Here is a 24,731-nt window from a genome sequence, read left to right as displayed (position 1 = left end):
CAGGGGCCTTATGCATCCTCGGGCACACTCAATCGCCCCCAGCTTTAGTCTATCCTCAGCACACCCACCGTCCTGGAAGCTTGCACTTATCTTACCATACACTTCATCTGTTGCTCACCCACGACCGGGCACCCAAGCATCTACTCCCACTGGTCCATTCCTTCTGCACTTGCACTTTCTGAATACTCAAAAGGCATAGTAGGTTCGTCATTTCTTTTTCTCCTCCACTGTATTTAATATCTTTAGGTTTATTAATGTCTCTCATTCCCATGTCCCCTCTCTGTTGCCCAATGGGCACTTTGAAACAGAATTTACTTGCTTTATAAGCTCCCAACAAGCGAATAAATAAAATCTGATCAGGACCAACATGCTTTGGAAAAGTATGGCACAGATCAGTCATGTGGGTGCACTTTCATAGACATCCAAAACTGAACACAGACAGAATAAGGACATCTACAGACAGAATCTTGGCTGTGATTGCAACTATAGAGAGGGGTTTTACAACACCATTATCAACTGGCGTGTACATTTTGAATCGCATGTTAAAATTATTTATTTTCAGTCTTCACTTTGTTGCAATTCCTAAGAATTGCTGAAAATATCTCATGGTTATGGCATTTACCTTAATTGCAGGTTTTGAAAAACAGTAATTTCTGCATTACTAAAGTAAAAAAAAAAAACATTGCACCCATACACAAACACACACGTTGACATTTAGGGCATAAGAAAGGGACATACGATGTAACTTACCATATAATTACTGTATGCATGATCAAACATTTCAAGCACTTGATTCCTATGGGAAAACAAACAGAAAATGAAAAACAAGTAAAAGAAGCACAAAACAGTATGTACCAATTTCAAGGTGTTCCATTTTAATGCATGCTAGAGATTACAGCCTGAAAACAGGGTGTCCCGACTCACTTAACGATCTGTGACTGCCAGGTCTACGTTTTACCAAATTCAAACAGAGCAAAAATACCAAAACATTTAAAAACAAATGGATACACGGATATGAAACTAAAAACGTCAGCAGCACACATTTAATTTTTGTTCCTTCAAAACACAATAGTGAGATACCGAGGTAAAGGTTTGCAGACCTAGATGTTGCTCATTGAGCAGCAACACTTGATTTTGTTAGTAGTGGTGAGGAGTAGTCTTTTGGTCGTACTAAATTCACAATTAGAAAGATGGACCTATTGTGGCATTTGTAAAGACTGTGGCTCGGAAGAACAAGACTGTTGCGCTTTTAAAAAGAACGTCCCCCCCCCTTTTATCCCTCTCCCTCCCTCTCTCTCCACCTTCTCCTACCCCCCACGCCTATCTAAATCTAAGATGGGAGCAAGCTACCACCATTAAATAATAAGGCAGTCCTAGAGGCATCTTGTCAAATAGAAAGAGCCTACTATACTTTACTATTGCCAATCCTTTCAATTAAGTTAAAAAAATAGTGTTGGACAATGTTCAAGAAAAGAAAGAAGTGTTCACCAAATAATAAGTCAGGATGGTATGGCTGGGGTCTCCCTGACCAACATTTCTAGCACGGGACAAGGCAGGACCTTTCAGAACAGCACACTCCTGGGCCTTGCCAGCAAGGGGTTACAGCTCCTTTCAACGATGCCAGGAATTTCCGGGGTCAAGTCTCTTTCATGCAAAAGTCTCTTGCCTCAGAAGGCCTGCTGTACCATAAACAAACAAAAGTTCCTTTGGTAATCCTTTCACATTGGGCGATTGCTCTTCGCCCATTGGATCCCCTCAGCTGGGCTCTGATCCTTCTTGCAACGCTAGCCTCCCTCAAAATCGGGTTCACTACGGCCTTTCACTCAAGACACTTAAGATTCAACAGTCCCAATGTCCTTTTCACCAACTATCCATTGTAGACATCCATCAGCCAAGTTCACACTTGTCATCACAATGTTCACAGGTATATCACAGTTTACCCTCAACTCACAAGCATCCCTCTGTCGGGTTCACATTTGCCAGTTTCACAGTCCAATCCATTTTCGCCAATGTGTCAAACACTCTCGAGTGTACCAGGGGTTTTGCTCTACCCTCGTAGGACCACTTAATACTTCACACAAGCCTCTCCTAAGACCACTATGTTTTTCTGAGCAACAACCCAAAAGGGCTTCAGTCAGAGTCCTTCAAATGAGCGCCCTGCGACTCCTGACCACTGCTTCGGAACCTTTTACTAGGGTTTCTTTAAAGTTCAATTACACATGTTCTTTGTTCAACAAGGTTGCTGCCTGCAACCTTGGGCCCACCACAGTTCGGTTTTACTATCTGTTCTCTCTGACTCATTGGCTGTGCTGAACTGAGTTTCTTGTCTCGGGAGTCAAGCAAGGCACCACAGCAGCAAGCGCTTCTCCCCACTTTGGCTATCAGCGCGGGAGGGCCCCGTGTGCCGATGACACCCGTCACACCACACGCCAGCTGGACTTCCCCGTCTTATGATTTCCCTTTCAGAGGCTTCGCAGGTCGGAGTTGAAAAGGACAAGAATAATTCTTCACCTCGTCATCCCTCCAGGTCTCTCCGCCTTTCTCCCCCATTTGAACTACCGGTCTGAAATAGCCGCTTCCTCGTGCGTTCGGCCTTGCTCGAAGTGTGCTCTCGTGCTCTGCCTTTTATCCCTGTGGGGAAGGGAACGGGCCGTCAGGTGTGCGTTATTGTCAAGTGCCTGACTCTGCCCGACACTTGTGTTGGGACAAGTCAGGTAAATGGCTCTGGTGTTAGTCCGTTGTCTGTCACGGTGTAGCAAAGTGTTGTTGTTGGAAAGGGGCGGGAGGGTAGAACTTCTGAATATCCTAGAGGGTAGGATCGGGAAAGGGGGTTATGGGAAGGGGGTACTGCGTCTCGCCCATCAGTGTCCCACTTCCAATCCCCGTGGAACCCTCATCCTGGTGATCCTCCCGCACTGGTCCACCCCCAGCACTGGTCCACCCGCAGAAACTGGATCCAATAGCGATGGCCGTGTCCTGGCCACCTGGATGACAGATCCCCGGGGACTAGCGGACGAGACCCCCTCAGGTTTTCACACTCTTATGGGGTATGGGTACTGTAGTTTATATTTTTGCATTTGTATTTTTATTGAGCTACTATAATGCTTGACGCCTAAGCGCTTTACGTGGAATCATAACAGTACAATAAAATTAATTAGTTAATTGGGTAGAAGACTGAAAGGAAGTAAAGAGGATATGGAGCGTAAAGACAGTGGGATAAGATTCCAGTGCTTGAGATCAAAGCGTGAGAAGGAATGAAACTGAGAAGCAGCACAGGGGGTGGGGTGAGGAGTGCACAAAAGAAAAAGGGACTGGCGGTGCAGAGTAAAAAGAGACCAAAGAAGGCAGATAGGGAGGCGCTAGACCATAAAGGCACTTGAATACCAGACAAAGGAAATTAAAAAGCAGACTAGATGCAAACGGTAGCCAACGCTAAGAGAAAAGGGCGGTAGAGATGGAATCATGAGGGGTTAGGCTACAGTGTGTGAACCGAAGAATGGTAGATGGACTGAAGAGGGGCAAGTCAATAAGTGAGGAGACGACGGAGAAGAGGAGAGCAATAAACTGGTTGGAAAAAGAATAAATGAATTAAGAAACTGTGCAGCCTTGAAGGTAAGAAATCAACAGACATGCATATATTAAAAAGATGACAGCGAAAGGAACAAGAGATCAGAATGTTGAGTAGAAAAGGAAAGATGAATCAAAGATAATGCCCAAACTACAGGCTGAGGAAGAGATGAAAATAATAGAGAAGGTTGGTGGGGGATAAAGAGGAGGGAGGAAGGAGTGGAGAATAGTGGAAGCAGGGAAGAAAAGAGTCTTAGTCTTAGAGGGATTGAAGTGTAGATTGTGATTTGACATTCAGATCTGTATAGCGAGCAAGCAACCAGTGAGGGAGGTGTGCATAGAGTTAGAGGAGAAAAAGATTTGGGAATCATCTACATACAGGTGATAAGAGAAAATAAGGAGAGAATAGTGGCAAGAGAAGTTGTGTGAAGAGGAAAAAATAAGGCGGACACAGGACAGATCCTTGGGGAACCTCATATGAAAGAGGAGGAGTAGAAGCATGAACAGACCAAGGGACAGAAAAGGAGTGATTCGGGAGAGTGGAACCATTCAAGAACAAAACCATGAAAGCAGAATTGGTGCAGAGATGACAAGAGATTAGTATGGTAAACCATATCAAAAGCGAAGGAAAAGATTGAAGAGAAGGAAGTAGAGTGCAAGTATTAATGAAGGCAGACACCTGGGAATAAACAACACATTCCAGTAGTATCACTTTATTTTCGCCCAGCATGTAGGAATCGTACTCTTGCTTCTGGCTCTGCTATAAGACCAAAGTACTCCTTTTCCAAGAGATTCCAGTAGGTGACTGATATCCAGTCGCAGTTATCCGGCATCAGGAAACCGGCCACATCGCTCCTCAATGGATTGCTATGCGAGAACCAGAGCACTTTGTAGCACTCTTCTTTGTCTGTGTCCCTTTGCTTCCACTGCTTCAGTTCCCAATTCCTACTGTTTGTCTACCTAACTCCATCCTGCCTTCCCAATGTGTCTCCTAGAGTTCTCCACATACACAACTCCATACTTTTTTTAATGCATTTGTGCCAAGTTTGATACATATATTAAGAGTGCCCTGCCTGGACCCCTGACTTCTTTAACTCAATTCTATTGACTTTTGGACTTTGGATTGGACTGGCTAGTGTAGCTCCCTCTGGTTCCCTTTTGAACTCAACTGTTCCAGACTACTTTGAGACTTTTTGGCCAGCTTGAGGATTTTGGGGAATAACTATCTGCAGTGTCTTCTGTCCGTCAACACCTGGACCATTTGCATCAAGCTACCCCAGGTCAAATTCTGTCCGTTTTTGGGAGTTTGGGGTCAATTATCTGGATGTCTTCCCGGAGAGCTATCCGAGACAGTGTTGGGCCTAATCTCCTCCCCACCTTTAGGCAACCAGGCATTTTAGCACTGTAACCGAAGCTGAAAATATTCTTGTTTTTCTAGAATTGTTGATTCCATCCATATTGTATACACCTGTACAACACTGTAACCTAAGCTGAAAATATACTTGTTTCTCTCTGCGCCCCGATACCCTTGTGTCTGGTGCGCATTATAAATAATAAAACAAACAAACAAACTTGCTGTTGGGCACTTGAAAGGACTAAGGGCTAGAATTAGACTGACAATGTTTCTAACAGCCAATCTCTGAGACCTAGCCCTTAGCAAGCTTTGCGCTTTTTCTGTTAGTTGTAGCCTCTTCTATGTTCCTCTTGCTCCAAGGTCTAAAGCCACAACTGGCTCGAACTGGGCTTCTATAGGGCAGATTATCTTGATCATCTAGGAAGTCTTCAGATTGCCCTCCCCAGCCTTGTTCCATCTTGGTTGATTGCTTCTCCTCCACTTATGCATGGGTTCTCATGAGTTTCTGGTTGACCCCTGTAGCTTGCTTGTATTCACTCACCCGCCCTTTGTTATTGATTTTCCTGAACACCCACTCCGTTAGTGACAGAGGGTTTAAAAGCTCTGTCCACTATTTTGAAGTTTGAGGAATGCCTCATGGTCAGTGCAGCTCCACAGTATGGCAGTCTGCGCTTGCAGTGGCTAATGTTGATGTATATTCATACCACGCACTATCACCACCGGAGTGATTGCCTGGTGCTCTGAAAGGCAAGGGGGTAGGGTAAGTTAGTAGGGCATAGCGGGAGAAAAAGCAAGAGAGCTGTGAGGGGCTGTTGGCAGCTTCAGTTCCATTTTCACTGTTCGCTGAACTTGTGTATTTTTCGGTTGCTAGCCTTCATGTGCTGTTGTGTGGGGCTATGTGTGTTTTGTTTCATTGTTGCCGTGTATTGAAGTGTGTGCGGTTTGCAGATAAAGTTCTGTTTAGTTCAGAGTTTGAGAGGTGTATGCAGAGGGATGAGTTTTTTTATATTAGTGGGGTTGGTTGTAGACATTACTATCTAGGTGTGCTGCAAGCTAGATGTTCACATTTCTATCTAGATGTAATGCAAGCTAACATTCATACTCCTGTGCCGATTTGTGAGACAAGCTAGTAATTACAATTCTGTCTTGATCTGACAAAGGCTAATATTTACAATTCTGTCTGGATAGGATGCAGGTTAATATTCACATTTCTGTCTAGATGTGACACAAGCCAACAATCACAAAGGTGACCGGAGTAACCAGCGCATTTACAGCACCATCCACATAGATGTGGGAGGTCGCCAATCAACAGTTCTCCTAGATGTGATACATGGCTGGCAAAACAGTACACAACTCGGTGGGTGTATTAGGTGGGGAAAGTTGCCAAATGGAAACGAGTACACAGGCCACAAGCTACTGAGCTGTGGATGATATATTGAGAGGTGGGCCAGTTTAGTGGGGGCGCAATGATTGCTGTGACCCCGCTCCTGTCCACACCACACTTACTATGTGTCTCTCTACTGGTTGACTCCCCCCTGCTTCCCCAGCTGACACCGGCAGACAATCTGGAGCTGCTTCTGCTGGAGCTGTCCTTTGCCTCGGAATCCTTCACCGAGAGGCTGCATAAGCAGGGGCTTCCCTGTGAGGAAGTTCCAAACAGGGCTCTTTGGCCAATCACAAGATGGATTGGAGCGGGGCGGGAGAGTTGGAAGGAGAAAGCTGTTGTCGGGGAAGTGGTTCAGAAAGTGCGCATAGTGCTTCAACTAAATTCCACCAAGACAGGCCAACTGATGAACAAAAGGGGGTCGGGGCAGCGAGGGGGCACCCTCACCACATGGAGCTAAAGACAAAAGTGGGGAATGGTTGGGATGGCTTCCTCAGACCCAGAGGCAGAATCATTTCAACATATGAACCCTCAGCCATGTTGAATGGACGTGTTAGTTAGGAATGGGGTGGAAATTGATGATTATAACTGCCTCAAATGAAGAGTACAATTAAAAGTGTTAGAAGAACAACTCACTGGAAGATTCTGGAATTTAAAGTTGCCTTATCAACTGGATTTGTATGGAGGATTAGCCTGCATGTGCAGTAACCAGCAAAGACTGCTAGCACTGGGAAAGATGGTCTTCCTGCTTGCACAAGTCTGCTTACAAGAAGGGAGGGGGGGTGGAGCCGACAGCCCCCACCAATTTATCCCTCAGGCAGTGGCATAATAAAGTACTGAATGAGAACCTGTCTGCTGTGCAATGAGAGCCCGAAGCTTCAGCCAAAGGGGGCTCATGACCAGTCTTCAGCACCTAGAAGATTTAGGTTGAGTGGGTGCCTAGAAGGGGTACTAAAGAAGTAGTCAACATTTGGATGGCACGCCCTCATTTAGAAGTGGCACCTGCGGAGCCCTTAAACAGTGGACCAGTACCAGCGATAGGCTCTGCCTAGTGAAGTGGAGCATTCACTGGACTATGACCTGGTGGCTTAAGGATGGTGTGAGCTTTTTCATCATGGAAAGGAATACTGACTGAAAAAGCTGCATGGCTGTCCTGAGGGAAGCCATACGTGCACTGGCCCTTTTTGTGAGATATCTGCGCCATTGCAGAGACTGGTTGATTTTTTCATGATTTGAGAATTCTTTTTGTGGTTAACATTGCTTCCCCTCATAAGGACTTGTGTAACTGTAATACTGTTAGCTTCTCTGGAATAGTGGAGGCTATGTCACATGGGTACTCTTTATTGTGTTCTTTTCCCCCTCTAGTCTCTTAATGGTAATTGGATCATAAAACAGCCTATTTTGATCCAACTTGATTTGGTCAGCAATATCTTTTAGTGGACTTTCGTTTTGAGCTTCTTGTACTTCTTATGCCTTTTATGAGTAAACCTCGCCCTTATTAGCAAAGGAATTCCAATGGACACCTTTAGGATTAGATCTTCTAAAAACAAAGCTGAAGATAGAAGAGGAGTCATTCGAATATGATTCAGTAATAAACTCAATGAATAACATTAATTAGCATGCTGGTTTGCCATGCAGCCAATCAGGTGGCTAAGATTGCAGCTGGCAAGTGCCTGCATTCTGAGCAGAGTTATTGGCTGCTCCCAGCTCTCCCAAACTCACCTCTACTTTCAATGTACTGCTAATGTCTCACACCGACCACACATCTAAGGCTTACTATGCCTGCTTTTCTCAATCCGGTGCCGCCATCCTCATGCTAGCCGTCACACCTGCTGCCCTAGAAACTGAAGACGAGTCCCACATGAAGCATTTGTCCATTCTCATGGTGGCCATCTTTGAGGTTTTTTTACAGGTCACATGCTTTGCATGGTCCTTCTTTCATTAAAGAAGAGCCATTACCTCAACGGATGATATTCCGAGGTGCTAATAGAATAAATGATCAGTTAGGACGGGCATACCAGGATGTGACGGCCCACTTCGACAGGAGGTGGTGGATCTTTTCCACCCAGTTTTCCCACCAAACTCGTAACTATTTCTTAATTATTAAGATCTGGCTATATGCACAGATTTTGGCTAGGTCCTGGACACACAAGAATAATTATACAGAAAGTACAAGTTCTCGAATTTAGTACTAAAAGATAGTAGAGTTTTGACGAGGCCAAAAACTAGGACTAGAGTTTTCTGGAAGAATCAAAATTAAATACTGACAAGGCTTTATTGCAAGAGATGAAGATGGAAATATCAGCAGCATACAGGATTCAATATAGCAAGCGTTTCATACAACTGACAGCTAAAAAGTCAAACATGCTCTAATAGGCATACTGGAACTAAATGAAGCAAGACTAGAGGACCAGAGACCCTCCAGCAGCAGAACATATGACTGCCCTCAACCTGTTCTAAAGAAGAAACTCAAACACCACAGTGCTGTCCACTAAACCTCTTGCATGACACTGAGGGAAGAGGGGGATGTGGGGTGTTGGGAAGAAGAGAGGGTCTTCCCATCTCCCCTAAGCGATTCCAAATGAGAAACAAACTGTAAACCGCACATCGAGGGAGAAGGGCGGGTGGGGGGAGTGTACACACAAATTATCGCATAGTGCATGCATGAGAAGCTATGTAGTAGGGGCGAGTGTAAACACCATCTTAGTCGTTGGCAGCCATTTTTTAACGTAGGCCCAAGCGCAGCGAAAAGCACCAAACGTGTTAGTAGTAGGTTTGCATGGCCCACACAGACTAACCCCCACCAAGATTAAGCTTCAGCGAGTTACAAACCTGCCATTGTCTCAGAGGCTGTAGGCCTTCGCATCCCAGGAAGAATGTGCTCTGCAAGGCCACGAGAAGGAGGCAGAGCAACACTTGGCAGTTACCATTCCACGATACAGACAGTATGACCCCCCTCAGCACCAACACCCCACACGTTAGAGTTACAGCCCCTTATACTTTGATCGCAAGATTCCCACATAACACGGCACCAGCCAGGCCGAGACCACCGACCATAAAGCTGCAAGTCCCCTGATCGACCAGAAAGCAAGGCCATCTTGCCTTCACACTTGGGTCACGTGATTTGTGCTGCGAGGTGCCAGGGAGGGATGAAATTATAGCCCACAGCGAGGGTGGAGGACCTTGGAGGCTGCTGTTGCATCGGTGAGTGAGTGAAGTATGCACGTTGGTATGACCTTGGCTCTCCCCCTGGGCCCATCTCTACGTCTGCCAGGTGCAGCATTACAGTGATAGAGTAGCATTGTCGTTGAAATAAGGAATTGCTAGTTAGGCCTGTTTTATCACAGATGACGAGCCCAGCAGCCCCCACGTGGACAGAGACGGACAAGAAGGCTGGGACCAACGACTTAGTATCCCCTATGGAGTGGGTCAAACCAACCAGCATTGCAGGTTCTTACTGTATGTAGTGATGATGTTGATGACTCCAAGAGTCATTGTAACTTGCTGCACATCCCCAATTTGGCAGAACGTTCGGCAGCAGCAGAGTTCTGTGCGGATGCATTTGTATTTTGCAGAAATAAACACTTTTTATCCTTGCAAGCAGTGATTTATGACTTTTTCCCTATCGGGTTGTATTTTTGCTGGTGTGAGCATGCAGGGGCGTGCCTTCATTCGGTGACACTGATGTGCTCACCTACACCGACCTGTCCCAGAGGTGTACAGGAGCCGTTTTTACAGAATTCCTGTCTGCTCTTTGAAGCGGGGCGAAGCTACGAGGAGAGTGCAGCCCATTGTTGGGGCCCTGTGACGGAGGAGTTTGGGTGAACGGGCATATGTGAGTATACCCTTGCAAGTGATAACAAGTACGGGGGACGGTGCAGGGGCAAGAAAGATGAGGGTTGTGGGAATGGGGGAAGGGAGTGTGTCATTGTGTGGTAGAGGAGACTTTGGGTGTTTATTAAAAATGTTTTAAGAGCAATACTAAAGGAAGGAAAATAAGGAGTGTAGGGAGCCTTGTCTAAGTGATGGTACCATTTACTTTGTGAACACTGAGGTGAACAAGTAGGAGCTCCGCATAATTAGTGGGCTTGGATATAGTAGTATTTGTCGTTTTAGTGTTGTTCTAGTATACTGCGATTTTTATTTGAAAGGAGTTAAAACCCCAAGTGGGTCGTTGTTAGTATGGTATTTTAAGTATATTGAGTGAGCGTGCAGTGTTTTTGGGTGTGAGTGAAGGGAAGAGGAGGAACCTTTGACTAGGGCGACAGGGAGGAGGGGACAGAAAACTGGTTTTGACTTACCAACTACAGTGTGTGCAGTGCGTGAGCATAAACTTAGGAGATTTGAGCGCTCTATTCGCCAAGATGGGAGGAGGGACTCCGCTAGAATACATGTATAATGTACTGCCACTATAGAGGGACAAGATTGAGAAGTACCACAAGCAGTGGGTGGTAGAGACACGAAGGGGGATGCCCCGCTCCTGGCCATAGCAGGGCACCAATAATAAGGGAGTATTAGAACACAAGTACATTTTTAGCAGCAAAGTACAAAGGAAAACAACTGCAGAAGAGGAAAAGTGATGTTAGATCTCTGGAAAATGATTGAGGATACAGAGGAACCTGATGAGGGTGGGGCGTGAGATATCGCTAGAGGAGCTACCGTAGCAGAAGGGGCAAGATCTCAACAGAACATAATGGGACTGTATCCGTTAGTAGCTTGCCCACCAATGGGCTACACTAACCCGACGTACATGCCCACCTCAGGCACCGCCCCACCACCACTGTATGTTCCTACCACAACTACTGCCCCACCTCCAGACTAAGGGGCAGAAAGAATTAGAAGAGGTGTTCGAGGCAGCACGAGTAGAGTTGGCGCGATTAAGAACAGCGCAGACAGAGGAAAGAATAAAAAGGGAGTGGACTAGATGAATGGAGGGCGAGGGCCAACGGCTATACTACTGCAAGGAAGCAGTGTCCATGCATCTAAGCAAGGATCAGTAGGTCTCTCCCATGAGGACTGAAGAGTCTCAGAGTGAGCAACCATTGCTGGTGTCCTGCCATCATGAAGCGCGTAAACCTGCTTGTGTGCACAAGCCAGCTGAAGCTTGCTCCAGGTATGGAAAAGGGATCTCCCTGGTGGCCCTTTACAAACACCCGATCAGAGGGTTTGGGGATTCAGAAAGGGCGAATCTCCAGGAATATGGCTCTTTGATACACTGGGGAACCCCTTTCCTCCTCTTCCTGCACCTACTCTTGCTCCTCACCCGAGAGGGAGCAACAGAATGGGACTGGGAAGTGGCAAGAGAGGCATTCCCCATATACCTCCATCACGTAGTTTGTGGGCCTCCCCGGCCCTCAGTCTGTTACACCTCCTCAAATGGTTCGCTCAATAGGACTTTGTCACAGTGGGTGCCCGTCAAAGTTGAAGGAGATTAAGCTTGAGGGCCACTGAATACATGTGTGTTGGTAATGTCATGATTTTAGGTGGTTGCTGCTGAACCACAGTAGGGAGCGTCAACGGTGGGGGAGTGTGACAAGGTCCCCAACTGGGATTTAGAAATGACTAGTATGGGGACATTAAATCACTCTGGGTGACATTCGCAGCCCTCCTTCCCATAGCAGGAGAAGTCACACAGCTTACCAGCCAGGTCACTTAGCATGTTTCCATAGGGCGGGAAGTACATTGGCTTCCATAATTCCTCCAAGTTAATTAAGAAAACCTTCGAAGGGCCAGGAATAATTTAATTTTACTGAATTTATAAAGTGCTTGTCGCCAAACGCACCATTATGAAATATCAAAATTAGAAAGCGGTACAATGAGATGATCATGCAACAAAAACAACAAAAAAAAAAAAAAAAAAAAAAAAGGGAGAAGATGAGCTTTCAGGTTAAATTTTCAAATACAAAGAGTTGAATAAGAATGCATAGAGAGGGAGATAATGCCAGTGTTTAGGGGGCTAAGAGAGCAAAAGATCGGAAACAGGAAGAAGCAGAGGGGGGTCTGGGGGGTAGTGAGAAGAAGCAGATTCTGTGATTGGAGAGTCCCAGCAGGGGAATACAACGAGACTAGCGAAGATAGATAAGGAGGAACCAAGCCATGCGTACATTTAAAAACAAATGGTAGAGAAGACGTGATTAAAAGGGAAGCAGTGAAATAGACTGTAAAGAAGATGTGATAGAGACGCGAAAAGCTAAAGAGAAGACGAACAGAAGAATTATGCAATGCAGTAACAGAGCGGTACACCTTCAAAATAAATATGTCATTTTACTTTAAAACGTGTGAAATTGCTTGCAGTTGTGTACGATAAAAAAAAGGCGCTTGTAAATTCCCCCCGCCCATCCCCCGAACATGCCACATATGTCCCCAAGTCACATATTCCCCCGTGCAGGAGTAAAGACATCATGTAGCACAATTTCGTTCAACCGTTATGGCCCTTCTAAAGCTCAAATTATTCCAATTCTACCTGAGTGATGGGGATAATATGCTCTTCGCAACAAGATGTTTACTCCTGTGCCCAGGGTCCATTTGCATTCATGGAAGGCACTGAAATTGATTTATATAGAGAAATAAGGTGAACTTCAGATAAAGAGCTTGTGCAGATGGGGCAATAGTTTATTTCTCTCATTGTCTGTCCACTGTTACATGCGAGCGAGCCTGTGGGTGATCTTTTTAAGTCAGGGCCAACATTTTTTAGGGCCCGGACACACTCAACTTTGGGGTTCCCAGAACCCAAACATGAAGATACACCAAGAATCAAATGCTGGCTTGGTAGAGAATATAGAAAACGTCAGAATGATCTCAAACCATCATTATGCATTGCATGGAAGTTTATAAGCCTGAAAGAAGTGCAGCCGTTCATAAGGGAGTTTGCAGGGATCATTTAATGCCATGTCCGCTGTGAAACGAATTTGGCTTTTAGGACAACTAAATGTTGCATTCGGTCACATGTAGTCCTACATTTATAAGTGTAGGAACACTACATGGCTTGCTATACAATGCCAGGACGTACAAAACGTAGTTTAAGAGCCCTACTTAGGCATATTTTTTAAAAATGAGTGTGCCTGATGGAAAGAGGCTAGGTGAGAAATTAGGTTTTTTTCTGCTTTATTTCCTTTGCCAGGCTCATGATCATTCTCATTCAGCAGTTATTAATCAGCAGTCAGTTTACATGCATTTTAGTGTTCTGTGCCAGAAGAGAAAACATGCATATGCTTGAATTTTGGCAGCGCAAAAATGTTATTGTATGTTTACACAGATTAAATTATTACCGTTTAGTTGGCTAATACTAGCATGCATAATAAGTTATGAAGCCAATGGTATTCATTATGAATATGATGCAGTGACTATTTTCCTTGCTCGTGACAATTCTGTTTGGAAGCATAAATGCGTGTGTCATTCGCACAACAATCGGTGCAACTAGTTTCAAATCCGCCACACAGCACAGAAAGAAACCTAATATTCTATGACATGGAACTGAAACAAAACTTAAACCACCTTTCCTTTCCGTTCTCCATACCGTGGAGACATTTATTATCACAACACACAAGCTCCAAGCCCATTCAATGACTACAAGCATGTACCATGATCACAGTTTACTTTCAGTGTTGGTCTTGAAAGCGGTTTCATAAAACTCAGGAAATTATTTGTGGGCTTACATAATTCTAGGAAAATGGAACTGGGCATGTTTTGACATAATTGTTACTTTTTATTGTATTCAATGGCCTGGAGTTGTTCAAGATGTCCCATGGTCTGAGGGAGAATACAAAAGAAAAAAAAAAAAAAGATCTTTAGTTTCATATGCGATTTACCTGGGCCCATTTGCATGATGTTAAGGCCCCCCTCCCATCCAACGGGCAGGAAATCCTGGCTACACTGCTGGATGTATTTTGCAGTCCAAATATGTAGCACTCCCTGTGTTGAAAATACAGGCATATGGTTGAGACGTGTGCTTGTACCACTTTTTCAATCACACTAAAATGTCAATATAGTTTTAAGAAGCCACTACTATGGGAGGTATAAAACCCACTCTTTGGGAAGAAGATTAACACAAAATAGTCTTACACAGCAACATTGCACATCTCAAAGTATTGTGGATCACCCACACTGCTATCTGCTCCTACATATTTGCATTCACCAATCATTTCCAAGTATAAAATGTGCATTATATGCTAGTCAATGATTTGGAAAAAAAAAAAAAAGACTGCAGCACTTCATCTTATTTCATACTTTACTCACATACTTCATAGGTGAATGTGATAATGAAATAAGCCTTTAAATGGAGAATACAACTCTGAACAATTTAAAATAACCACACGTTCCTTTAAAAAACAGCTACTTAGGTAGGTGAAAAATGGCAGGCTATGGAGAAAATTCTTTTTGAGCAATGCTTTTAGGGATTGGTTCTGCACGTGGTCCAAATCCTGCTTTGAGACCACACCTCTCCATAGCCATCACTGTTCGTAATAGATTGTAGACAAACTGATATTGCATGTGTTCGAACATTGGCTTGACTACCCACTCTTCTTTTGCTGAAGGTCCGTAATGCAATTCTTCTACATTCCATTCCCCATTGCGCTACTGCCTGTTCTTGCCGGTTGCTTACCCACGTTTTCATTGTGTGCCAACACTGCTACGCCTGACCTAGCCTCCATGCCATGGATGCTGAAAGGCAGCCTTTTCAGAAAGTATTTAAGACACGTTCTAGAACATTTCAAAATCCTGTGTGGCAAAACGTGAGGCCTACAAATTTCTGATTAGCTCCTAGTCGCACGATATCTTCAGAAGGGATGCATGAAGAGGTGACCCAGGCTTCAGTAATTTATTCATCCACTTCTGTTCTGCGCTCCTTGTTTGTTTATTACATTTATATGGCGCACCAGACCCGGGAGTAGCAGGGCGCAGCAAGGATATGCGAAGCTTACAAAAGTTACATAATGTACAGGCCATATATGAACAATCACATTACACAGGAAGATAATACAGAATACAATATACAAGTCAAGTTGCGCAGAGAGGCAGAGTTATTTACATCTTAGTATGTAGGGATGTACAAATTTACAATCAATCAGCAGGTCGTACTGAAGTGCCAAAGTTTCCAAGGATACTAATTCTCAGTCAGATTATGGCGAGTGATGAGGTTCATTCTGAAGAAAGAGTAGGGCAGGTCAGCTCTCAACTTATGAGGCAGGGAGTTCCAAAGTTTAGCGGCCTTCACAGGGAAGCTATTGCTGCCCATCTTAGAAGATTTGAATCTGGGTACTACCAGACAATTAGTGTTGACAGTTCTAGAGGGTCTACTGGAAGTTCTTCTGGATATTCTGTCAATTAGGTAACTTGGTGCGACATTGTGTAATGCTTTGTGTGTCAGGGAGGCGATTTTTAGATGCATTTTGTTGTGGGTAGATAACCATTTGTGATGGCGTCTGCATAGATGTGCACTCTTTTGTTGATGCCTAGTACAGCTCTAATGGCATTGTTCTGTAGTATTTGCAGTTTTTGGATAATGATTTATTGGCACTGCTGTATAGGGCGTTACAGTAATCTAGTCTTGATAGAATGAATGCTCTGGCCAGTATAAGGCAACTGTCATTAGAAACGAAGGGCCTACCTGCTCTAATCAGTTTACATGTGTAGGCTGCGGTAGAAGCCAGAGAATGTATTTATTTGTTGAAGGACATCGTTGCGTCGAGGTAGAAACCAAGTGTTTTTACCTCTATGGAGACAATGGTGTTGTTGCCATCAATGATGGAGGCATATTCATGACCTAGTTTGGAAATATTGGAGGGGGAGCCGAGGATTATCAACTCTATCTTGTCATCATTCAGGCATAGGCTATGAGCGGCCATCCATGCCTGAATGATGAGATAGATTCTATTCACCAACGCCAAGTCCTTGCCATGATCCCCAGAAAGAGGGAGGATAATCTGAGTGTCATCTGCGTAATTAGTGTAGGTGACACCCAGAAGGTCCAGATCGTCAAACAGTGGCTTGGTGAATATGTTGTAGAGAGTGGGAGATACACAGGAACCCTGAGGGACCTCGCACATGATAGGGGTGGGATCCGCAGCTGCAGAGGGTGAGAATACTCTACTAGCTCTGTCACTCAAAAACGATTCTATCCACTTAACAGTGCCAATGGAGAAATGGGCTGCTGTTATCAAGGTGCCTACAGAGGACCTTATGATCTCCCAAGTCGAATGCAGCTGAGAGATCAAGTAACAGCAATAATGCCGTTTTCCCTTGATCCCTCAGCTCATCGATCTGAGTCTTCAGATCTATCAGTGCCGTTTCGGTCCCGTGTAGTGGTCGGAATCCCGATTGTCGGACCCCTAGGAGTTTGTGCTGTTCGGGATGTTTTTGGATCTGCAAATATGCAATTTTATCCAGAATTTTGAGTAAAAATGGTACCGTTGTGATAGGGCGGTAATTGGTAGCGATAAGTGGGTCTAAGGTTTGCTTCTTGAGAAGCGGGAGCACCCATGATTGTTTGAGATTGGCTGGGACGGTGCCGGAGGCAAAGATCAGTTTGGAGATGAAATGGGAGAGGTCTCTCGCAGCCTCTTTTATGATGTGCACTTGGCAGATATCTCCTTTACAATTAGATGGTTTGAGAGAAAGGATAGTTTTTTCTACTTCAAGGATCGTTATTTTAGTGAAGCGGAATGTGATGTTTGGATCAAGGATATTTGCATTTGGTGGAGGGTAGGGGTGAGCTGGATGGGATAAGTTCAAAGAGTCCTTGACGGATGTGCACAGACCTGGTACTATGTGTTGGCTTCCCATTCATGTTTGCTAGCAGTATGGTGCAGAAATTATTGCCACGTTTTGACCAGTATGTGTTTGATTTGTTCACAATTGCGAGAACGCCAAAGAGGATTACTCATGGACTTACTTAACCACAAGACCTTAACACATGTGGAATGTCGAATTGTTGCCAGACCTGCAGGAACCGCTCTCGCATGACTTTGGCTACACTGGCTTGTCGGTTGGCGGCTATGCACTAAATCCCAGAAAGTAACACTGACAGTCACCTGACAGCCAAAAGCCTTTTTTTCTGCGAGAGCATGGACCAATTCTGTCTGCACTAGTCGCCATGCAACATCTATTGCAGGGAATACGCATTTTCTCTTGTATCTAAAGTAGGTGTTCTTTGACATGAACTTGTATCCAACAAATGTACAAAAAGTCTTGATTTTTGAGACTGCTGTGCCTCTCAACAAAAGCGAACATGAGCTTTGCATGGTGCCAGCTGCAACATTTCCCAGGAGTGGTTGAGCGGACCAAGAAAAGTTGAAGTGTTCGCCCTTAAAGGAACCTTTAATTATCCAGTTGATTCCAATTACCTTTTTCTTAAAATCAATGTTTGCCAAAAGCAGTGTCATCCGTTAATGAGAAGCATTTCAGTATCTTTACAAAATCGAGTAAGCAAGCAGACCTGGTCCCACTGCTCTGGTTTGTTTCAGGGGTACTTATGACAGTAACTATTTTTGCTATACATTTCAAATGTACAAGGGCCACTGTACACTGCAGGTGCAGCTTCAAGTCCAATTTGATTTCATTAAACGACCAGTTTTCCAAGGAAGATACACAGGTAACATTCGGCTATTCAAAGCAGAAATACCATCTACATAAGCAGGCAACGAATAACTTGGTTCTACTCAAACTAAGACATGCACTTGACCGATGAACTGGATGGCATATTTTTTTTTACTGATGACCAACATGAAGACTTGCAAAGAAACATTACCAGCACCGCTAAATCCCACACAGACGTGTGCCCAGACGTGCCGGCCTGAAAGAAATATACTCCCTATTAGTGGGGAGTGTGCGGAATCTGGCCTGAGAAGTTGAGCACCGTGAACAGCAAATGAGGGTCACAGGCAACGCCTCACATCACAGCACAAGGGAGCGTCGGCACTGCGGAGGGCCATAACGTCTCTGTCCGGACTAACCTTAACTGCATGTCATGTACGTGCATTCCATTTCAAATGTACCAACATTAACTGCATCAGAAACCCATTTCTAATGTGCTTAATCATGAATTACTTTAGGATATCTTTAGTCAGAGATGCGAGTAATCCAACTGTGCTTCTTCTCCTTTATTGGCTTGCACACGACCGCCATGCAAAAATCCCACCGACCCAATTGAACAAATGTAAAATGCGGAAATAAAGTCTTCATTGGGTTTGAATGACTTCCTGCTCCGAAGCATTGTCGGAGTTGGTACAGCAGGGGCATAGTGCACCCCATCTCTTGCATGCAGCTTGGACACAGATCTACATACCTTTCCAGACAACATTTCTCATTCAATTCATGTAAACTACTTGGGCCAAGTACACCTGATAATCATTTGCTAAATAAAACCCAGACCTAGAAACTTATCCGATTTAATTGGGGTCTCTGTCCACCCTCATTTAATGGGAATCCTGTGGGCACATTTGTAGTGCAGCATGCACTCCATGTTGCTGCAAAGCATTTTACCCCGCAGAAGAGCAGGAATACTGAGACCAGTCTAGTGCAGTGCGGTCTAAGGTGCTTTTCCATGCACTGCGTGGATCTATGTGATCACTGCGACGGCGAAAATGCCGACTTTCTTTTTTTAACCCTTTACACTATATATATATATATATATGGGGGGGCCGCAGCCCACCCATATTAATAACATACCCTAACCCCCCCCCCCACATATATTTATGGTGTAAGGGAGGGGTTAAAAAGAAGGGAAAAAAAGTCGGCATTTTCGGCCTCCTCAGTTCCCAGGTGACATTTTTGTACGATTCCCACTGCGTGAATGATGCATTCAGTCTTATTTTGTTACCTTTCTATTATGGGACGCGTGGTCTTCATGGTCGCATTTTAAATGAATTCCAAGCAACACCATGCATTATCAAAACCAGCACTGAAAGAACCAACAAGGCATAGCTCATCAAAAAGGGAGCTGTGTGCCAACAGGACAAGTATCTGCTATGAAACTGTTGTGTGGCAAAACAGTAACTGCAGCGAAATGCTGCTGCAGGCCTCGTCTGGTACTGTGCATCGGGAACTTGCTGCTGCCAGGACCCGTACTGCAGCCAGGGGTATTAATGCCATGCTCCTGCAATGTCTTCCAGCCACATAGTCTTCACAACCATCGCTCCTGCTCGATTCCCACTACGCCCCAATTCACTTTCCTGAAACTGCCAACTGTTTAAAGCACACATTCCTCGCTATATCGCAGAAACTCACAGGAGTGTATGCAACAAGCAAATCATCCCTAGAAACCTCCCTCAGGATGTTTCAGCACTTCCAGGCACCTTCCAGCATACCTTAGTTGTGATCCCTGACATAGCAAACAAACATCACAAAAGTGGTGCTCAATAACAGGGTCGAATACAATGAACAATAGTACTCGGCCTTCCTTAAAAACTAAAAAAAACTAAAAAAAAAAAAAGCTTGTGAAGCTTGACAGAAATAGCACACCTAAAAACAATTTCATTCAACACTACTATACTGCAACATACGGATCAAAAGTCCCTACGTGTGGCTACAACACCTTACCGGTCCACGAAACATGGCAAAACTGATATTCTAATAAACAGGTAATGAGGTTTCACAAATGGACGAGAACTTCAAAAAGCAGTTATTAAAATAAAACAATTTAAAAACAGTTACACGGAACAACGCAAATAGCACAGGAAATCACGAAACATAGTATTGCTGCGCCCAAACCACAAACAAAAAAACATGGATTAATGGATAGTCTGCAATAAACTTATGGGGAAACAGCTGATACAACAACCCTGAAGCAAATTCACAATCAATACCCTTACAATTTTACAAAAATATCGGTTGTACAAAACCTAGAAAATGCCATTATGTCCTTTATTTTTCATTTCAACTCTTTCAAATCAACTTAAATAAGGTTTTCAAAGGCTTCTAAAAAAATAGAGTCTATAATCATCAAAAATTACTAGTTTAACCAAACAAGTTCATTTTAGAAAATCACTTTAAAGTAACTACGTGCAACACACAAAAAAAAACACATCGACTCCATCTGCTGTGAAGTTCACACACCCAATAAAACCATGTGTTCCTTTGTAAAAGTAAAAACCTTCCAAAAAACAAAAACTAAAGAAAACACATCACACTTGCAGCTAAATATTATTAACAAAAACAAAAATAGGTCACAGTACATCACTTTCACTCATGCATACTTCTACAACAATCCACGGCCTTGCCCAATACCAAAGACATTAACAACATAGGAAACTTCAGCTATATTCATTGGTTACAGGGTTAACCAATACTATATTAATACATCTCCAAAAGTCCAACCCCTTCCGCTGTATGTTGTATAAACTGCATTCACAAATAACCCCCTCAAGCTCCAGCAAGCAAAAAGTCAGTAAAACAATTATGCATGTAATTACAACTTTGAAGCTCAAAGCAACTCTAAACAGAATTCCCATAAAATGTACACAATGCCAGCTCCCCCCAAAACGGGGGGGGGGGTAAGTGGGGTAATTTTATTAAGTCCCAGGTTATCAACTATAAAAAGTTAAAATCCAGAAACATTCTGGTACCAATGTTATGGTTTAACGTAATAAACAAACATAAGATAAAATGAAAATTAAAGCAAACATCTTTGGAACCTTAGTTCACACTCACAATGTAACCGCAACTAACACTCATAAATGACAAAGCAAAGATATACTTGTGTGGTGATATTGACCATTTATGTAGAAATGGAACAATACACATACATCATCCACTATTGGGACTTCCCAAGGGAAAGGGCTTAGAGTGGACCACGGCTAAGCAGGGCAGAACCACAGCAGTCTCCCAAAACCGTCAACCCAGCTGGGGAGCTGCCCGGCTCATCAACCCTTTGTCAGGGAAACCCACTTTTTGTTTTTCTTTGCAGCTGCTGGGGCTCTGTGAGGGGTCAGTAATGTGAGACTAACAACTATGTTTTGTTTTCTCAAGGTTTGACATTTTATTTTAAACAAAAGTAGAAAACCCCCAACTAAACCTACTCTACCAGGGGATTCCCTACCAAGTCTGTGATCGAAGGGCAAACCTCCTAGCATACACAAAACTAACCCTCACACTAAACAACAGAAACGTTCAAAATAACAAAGAACATAAATAAAAGGTTACCAAATAACCAGTGTCTTGGATGACTCCTACTTGTCCTAAACAGGTCTTGCTCCACAGGAATGTCACAAAGTCACTTTTCTTCCAAGGAAAAGAAAGTCTTAAATCAAGTCTTGAAAGTTCCAAAAAAAAAAAAAAAAAAAATGAAGATCACACAAAGAAAAATCCACTGGTAACGGTTCCTTCTTCGCTTGATGAAAAGATTCCCTTTCCAAGTTCCACAAAGAAAAACAGCACCAATGGTATTCCTGTATAACCTCCTTCCAGGAAAGAATGGGTAAAATGTAAGACAAAAGTATCACTTCTGCTTAGCAACAACTCTTTCTTATAGCAGCATCTTTGAATACAGTTTGTCAGGATGATTCTTCTTAGGGTTTGCTCTCTCTAGCAACTCCCTTCTGCCAATGATACTGTAAGAGCATGCTCCCTTGCCCCACAGGTTACTTCTGCTTCTACTACATTCAAATAATAATGTTCCGACAAGAGCATCGACAACCACAGTTCTACTGCTGCTACTACTACGACTTAGTATTTTAGGCAACTTCAACAAGACTCTTCCACCTCTACAGGTTGGCAAGGCACTCGCCTCTTGTATGGTAAGAAAGGGAAGCCTCTTAGCCTTTCCCTTCTGTCTTACAGCTACCACAAAATCGGTCTTTGGCTCCCAGACAGGGTCTCAACTTGAACAGTCTTAGCTTCTGCAGATTTGAATACGTTATTTTTAACAAGTAACTGGCTCCCTAACCGAGCTTCAAATACACCTTGTCTCCAGTAGTTACCCCAAAGCTGTAATGCCACTTCCGTCTTGGATAACCTCGTCGCCCTTGTATCAGAGGACTCTGGGATTACAACAGCTTCTTCAACCTTAAAACAATGGTGTTCAGTTCTTAATTGAGCTGGTTTCACTTTTACAGGGTTTAATCTACTGGCGTGGGTAATACTTGTTCTTCGTTTCACTTCAGCAACTTCTACATAAGTGTTCAGTATGTTACAAGAAAATAGTTTCTTTATAGAAATGAAATTAGGTACATGCGATTCCCTTTTAATAATGAACCACCACTTCAAAGATGTGTGTTCCCTCTTTTCGATCAGTGTTATGCTTCAAAAGACATTGGGAAACAGTTTCATGTGCACAACCTCGTTTGTTGTTAAATGGACTTGTAACATTGTGGAAAAGTCAGCTTCTGCTTCATAAGGGTTACGGGCAACGTTCTCTTCAATAGGAAACATGACCATTTGGCAACAGTTTACACTTAATGGGGAAAAGAAAGACTATATACACACGCGATACAATTCGCTTGTTAAAATGAATTCCCACTTCTGCAAATAGCTTTCACGTGAACGTGAGCATAAATTAAGCTGGGTACAGTTAGTTACCAGCAAGGTACTTTAGATGATTTTGAGTACGGCGCTTCCTCCACCAACTCCACAATCACGCGGGCTGTGGGCTGCTTCTACTTCCTGGCTTGATTTCATCTGCTGCTACTGCTATAGGCACTCATGGGACCCATGCCCCTCTGCTGTACAGGGGTTTCCGACCCGGCCTCGTGAATGGAAAGTCTTCCTTTCTCCAACTTCCCTCAGCTTGCTTCTGCACACGTGCCTTGGGTGGATGCACGACTTCAGCTCTGAATTCAAAGCAATTAGGCGCACCTGGAAAGACTGCCTGCTTCTCCCAGTGTCTCGGAATGCTACTACAGCCAGACAGAGTTTGTGAGCACAGGAGTAACTCAGAGCCTACAGGTGAAATCTGCTCTTCCTCTGCTCCGGCATCCCTCTGTCGTCACACTTCCCAGTGAACTGCCAGCCTTGTGCTCTGCTTCTTCTGCTACTACTCCTGCAGACCTTCCTGCCACAACTTCTTTGTACTGCTCCTTCCTGCTGCAGCTTTTTATGCCCTTCTGGTGGGTTAATTGGCTCCAGATACAGACCCTTAGGACTAATTGCCTGACCTTTCCAAAAGCTATAAGGCCTGCCTGCCTGACCTTTGCTCCTACATGCCTCTTCAGCCCTTTTCGTTACAGTCCATGAGGGATTCTGGGACATGCAGCCCACCTTAGATAAATTCAGTTTCCTTACTTCTTTAAAAGGTTTGGGATGATTTCCCCCCCCCCTTGATATTATTGAAATAGGAGTTGTAGGGTTTAACCTTTTGAAAGACAGATCAGACAGGAAAAGTCACATGTTCGTTGGTCCTTTTGGTATATGAATGGTTCTGAAGATGTCGCAGCTTTAGACATTTTATTCCTAGGTTTTCCAAGTTTTGTTTTAACCACAGATGCTACCACCTCTCTCGGAATGATTGTGCCTGCATATGAGGAATAATACCATTTCTCACCCTGTGAAATCACCCCACTACCCTGGGCCTTGTCTCCACCCAGGTGATCCTCCTGCAGTACACCACCCCCAGGATTGGGATCAGAAAGCGTCTGTCCTCTCCTGGCCACCTGGGAGACTTTAGCCAGGGTTTAGTGGGAGGGGTTCGCAGGATTTTCCATAGGCTCCCTCAGCTCCAACTACCCCGTCGGCAAGAAAAGTCACTTTTTTCCTTTGCCCCTGCTGGGGATTCACACCCCAAGCCCTATGGGTAACAAACGAGTGTCACATTGCACTGTGCCATTTTGTTGATGCAGAAATGCTTTTGCTTAGTGCAATAGATTGGTTGGCGCATAAAGCCCACTCCCGGTCTGTGCTTGAATTGCTGTGGGTGCCGCAGTGTTTGCAGGTAATGGGAGTGGGGTGTATGGTTACAGTCATGGGTATGTCTCTTAAGGTGTGAGCGGTGGGTGATTGGAATGAGAGACTATACTGTGTAGGACAATGACACTAATGGTGGTCATTTAAATGCAAATTCTTTCATCGATTTCTTCTGTTTCGCTAGAACTGTTGCATCAGCATTCCAGGGTGGAGTGGTGGAATGGTAGAATCCAGGTATGGGGTATGAATTGGAGGGGAATGATGGAGTATGGGGTAGACAGAAGGAACATCATTACACTACTTTAAAAAAAATATATATACATTTTACACTTTAAACACTCGGGCTAGCCTGCGAGTGATGGGGCAGCAGCGACACAAAAGCGAGAAAAACATGAGATGGTGCCCAAATCTATCTTCTTACAGCAAGGCATGAATTAGTTATAAAAAAAATGGATTAGCAGAGTTTGTCAATTAAAACGTTCTTGATTAACAAACAAACTCATTTTGTTAGCAATAATATGTTTAAAGTCACCAGAAGTTACTTGTACCCTAGATATTATAGAAATAATATTATTATATAAAATGAGCAACAAT

The 24,731-nt window shown here is 43.9% G+C and overlaps 1 protein-coding gene across 1 annotated transcript in view; it reads right to left on the bottom strand.

Annotated features, from left to right (window-relative positions):
* The window catches only part of EDEM3 (ER degradation enhancing alpha-mannosidase like protein 3), a 925,252-nt gene that overhangs the window by 897,742 nt on the left and 2,779 nt on the right, over positions 1-24,731 (bottom strand). Inside the window, 1 exon segment of the mRNA XM_069641064.1 lies at positions 751-796. Coding sequence (XP_069497165.1) covers positions 751-796 — 46 coding nt within the window.

Source organism: Ambystoma mexicanum, chromosome 1q (assembly GCF_040938575.1).
Source record: "Ambystoma mexicanum isolate Mex_15411 chromosome 1q, UKY_AmexF1_1, whole genome shotgun sequence".
NCBI classification, from domain to species: domain Eukaryota; kingdom Metazoa; phylum Chordata; class Amphibia; order Caudata; family Ambystomatidae; genus Ambystoma; species Ambystoma mexicanum.
Note: the sequence above shows the minus strand (reverse complement) of the source record. Positions and strands in the feature narration are given on the sequence as shown.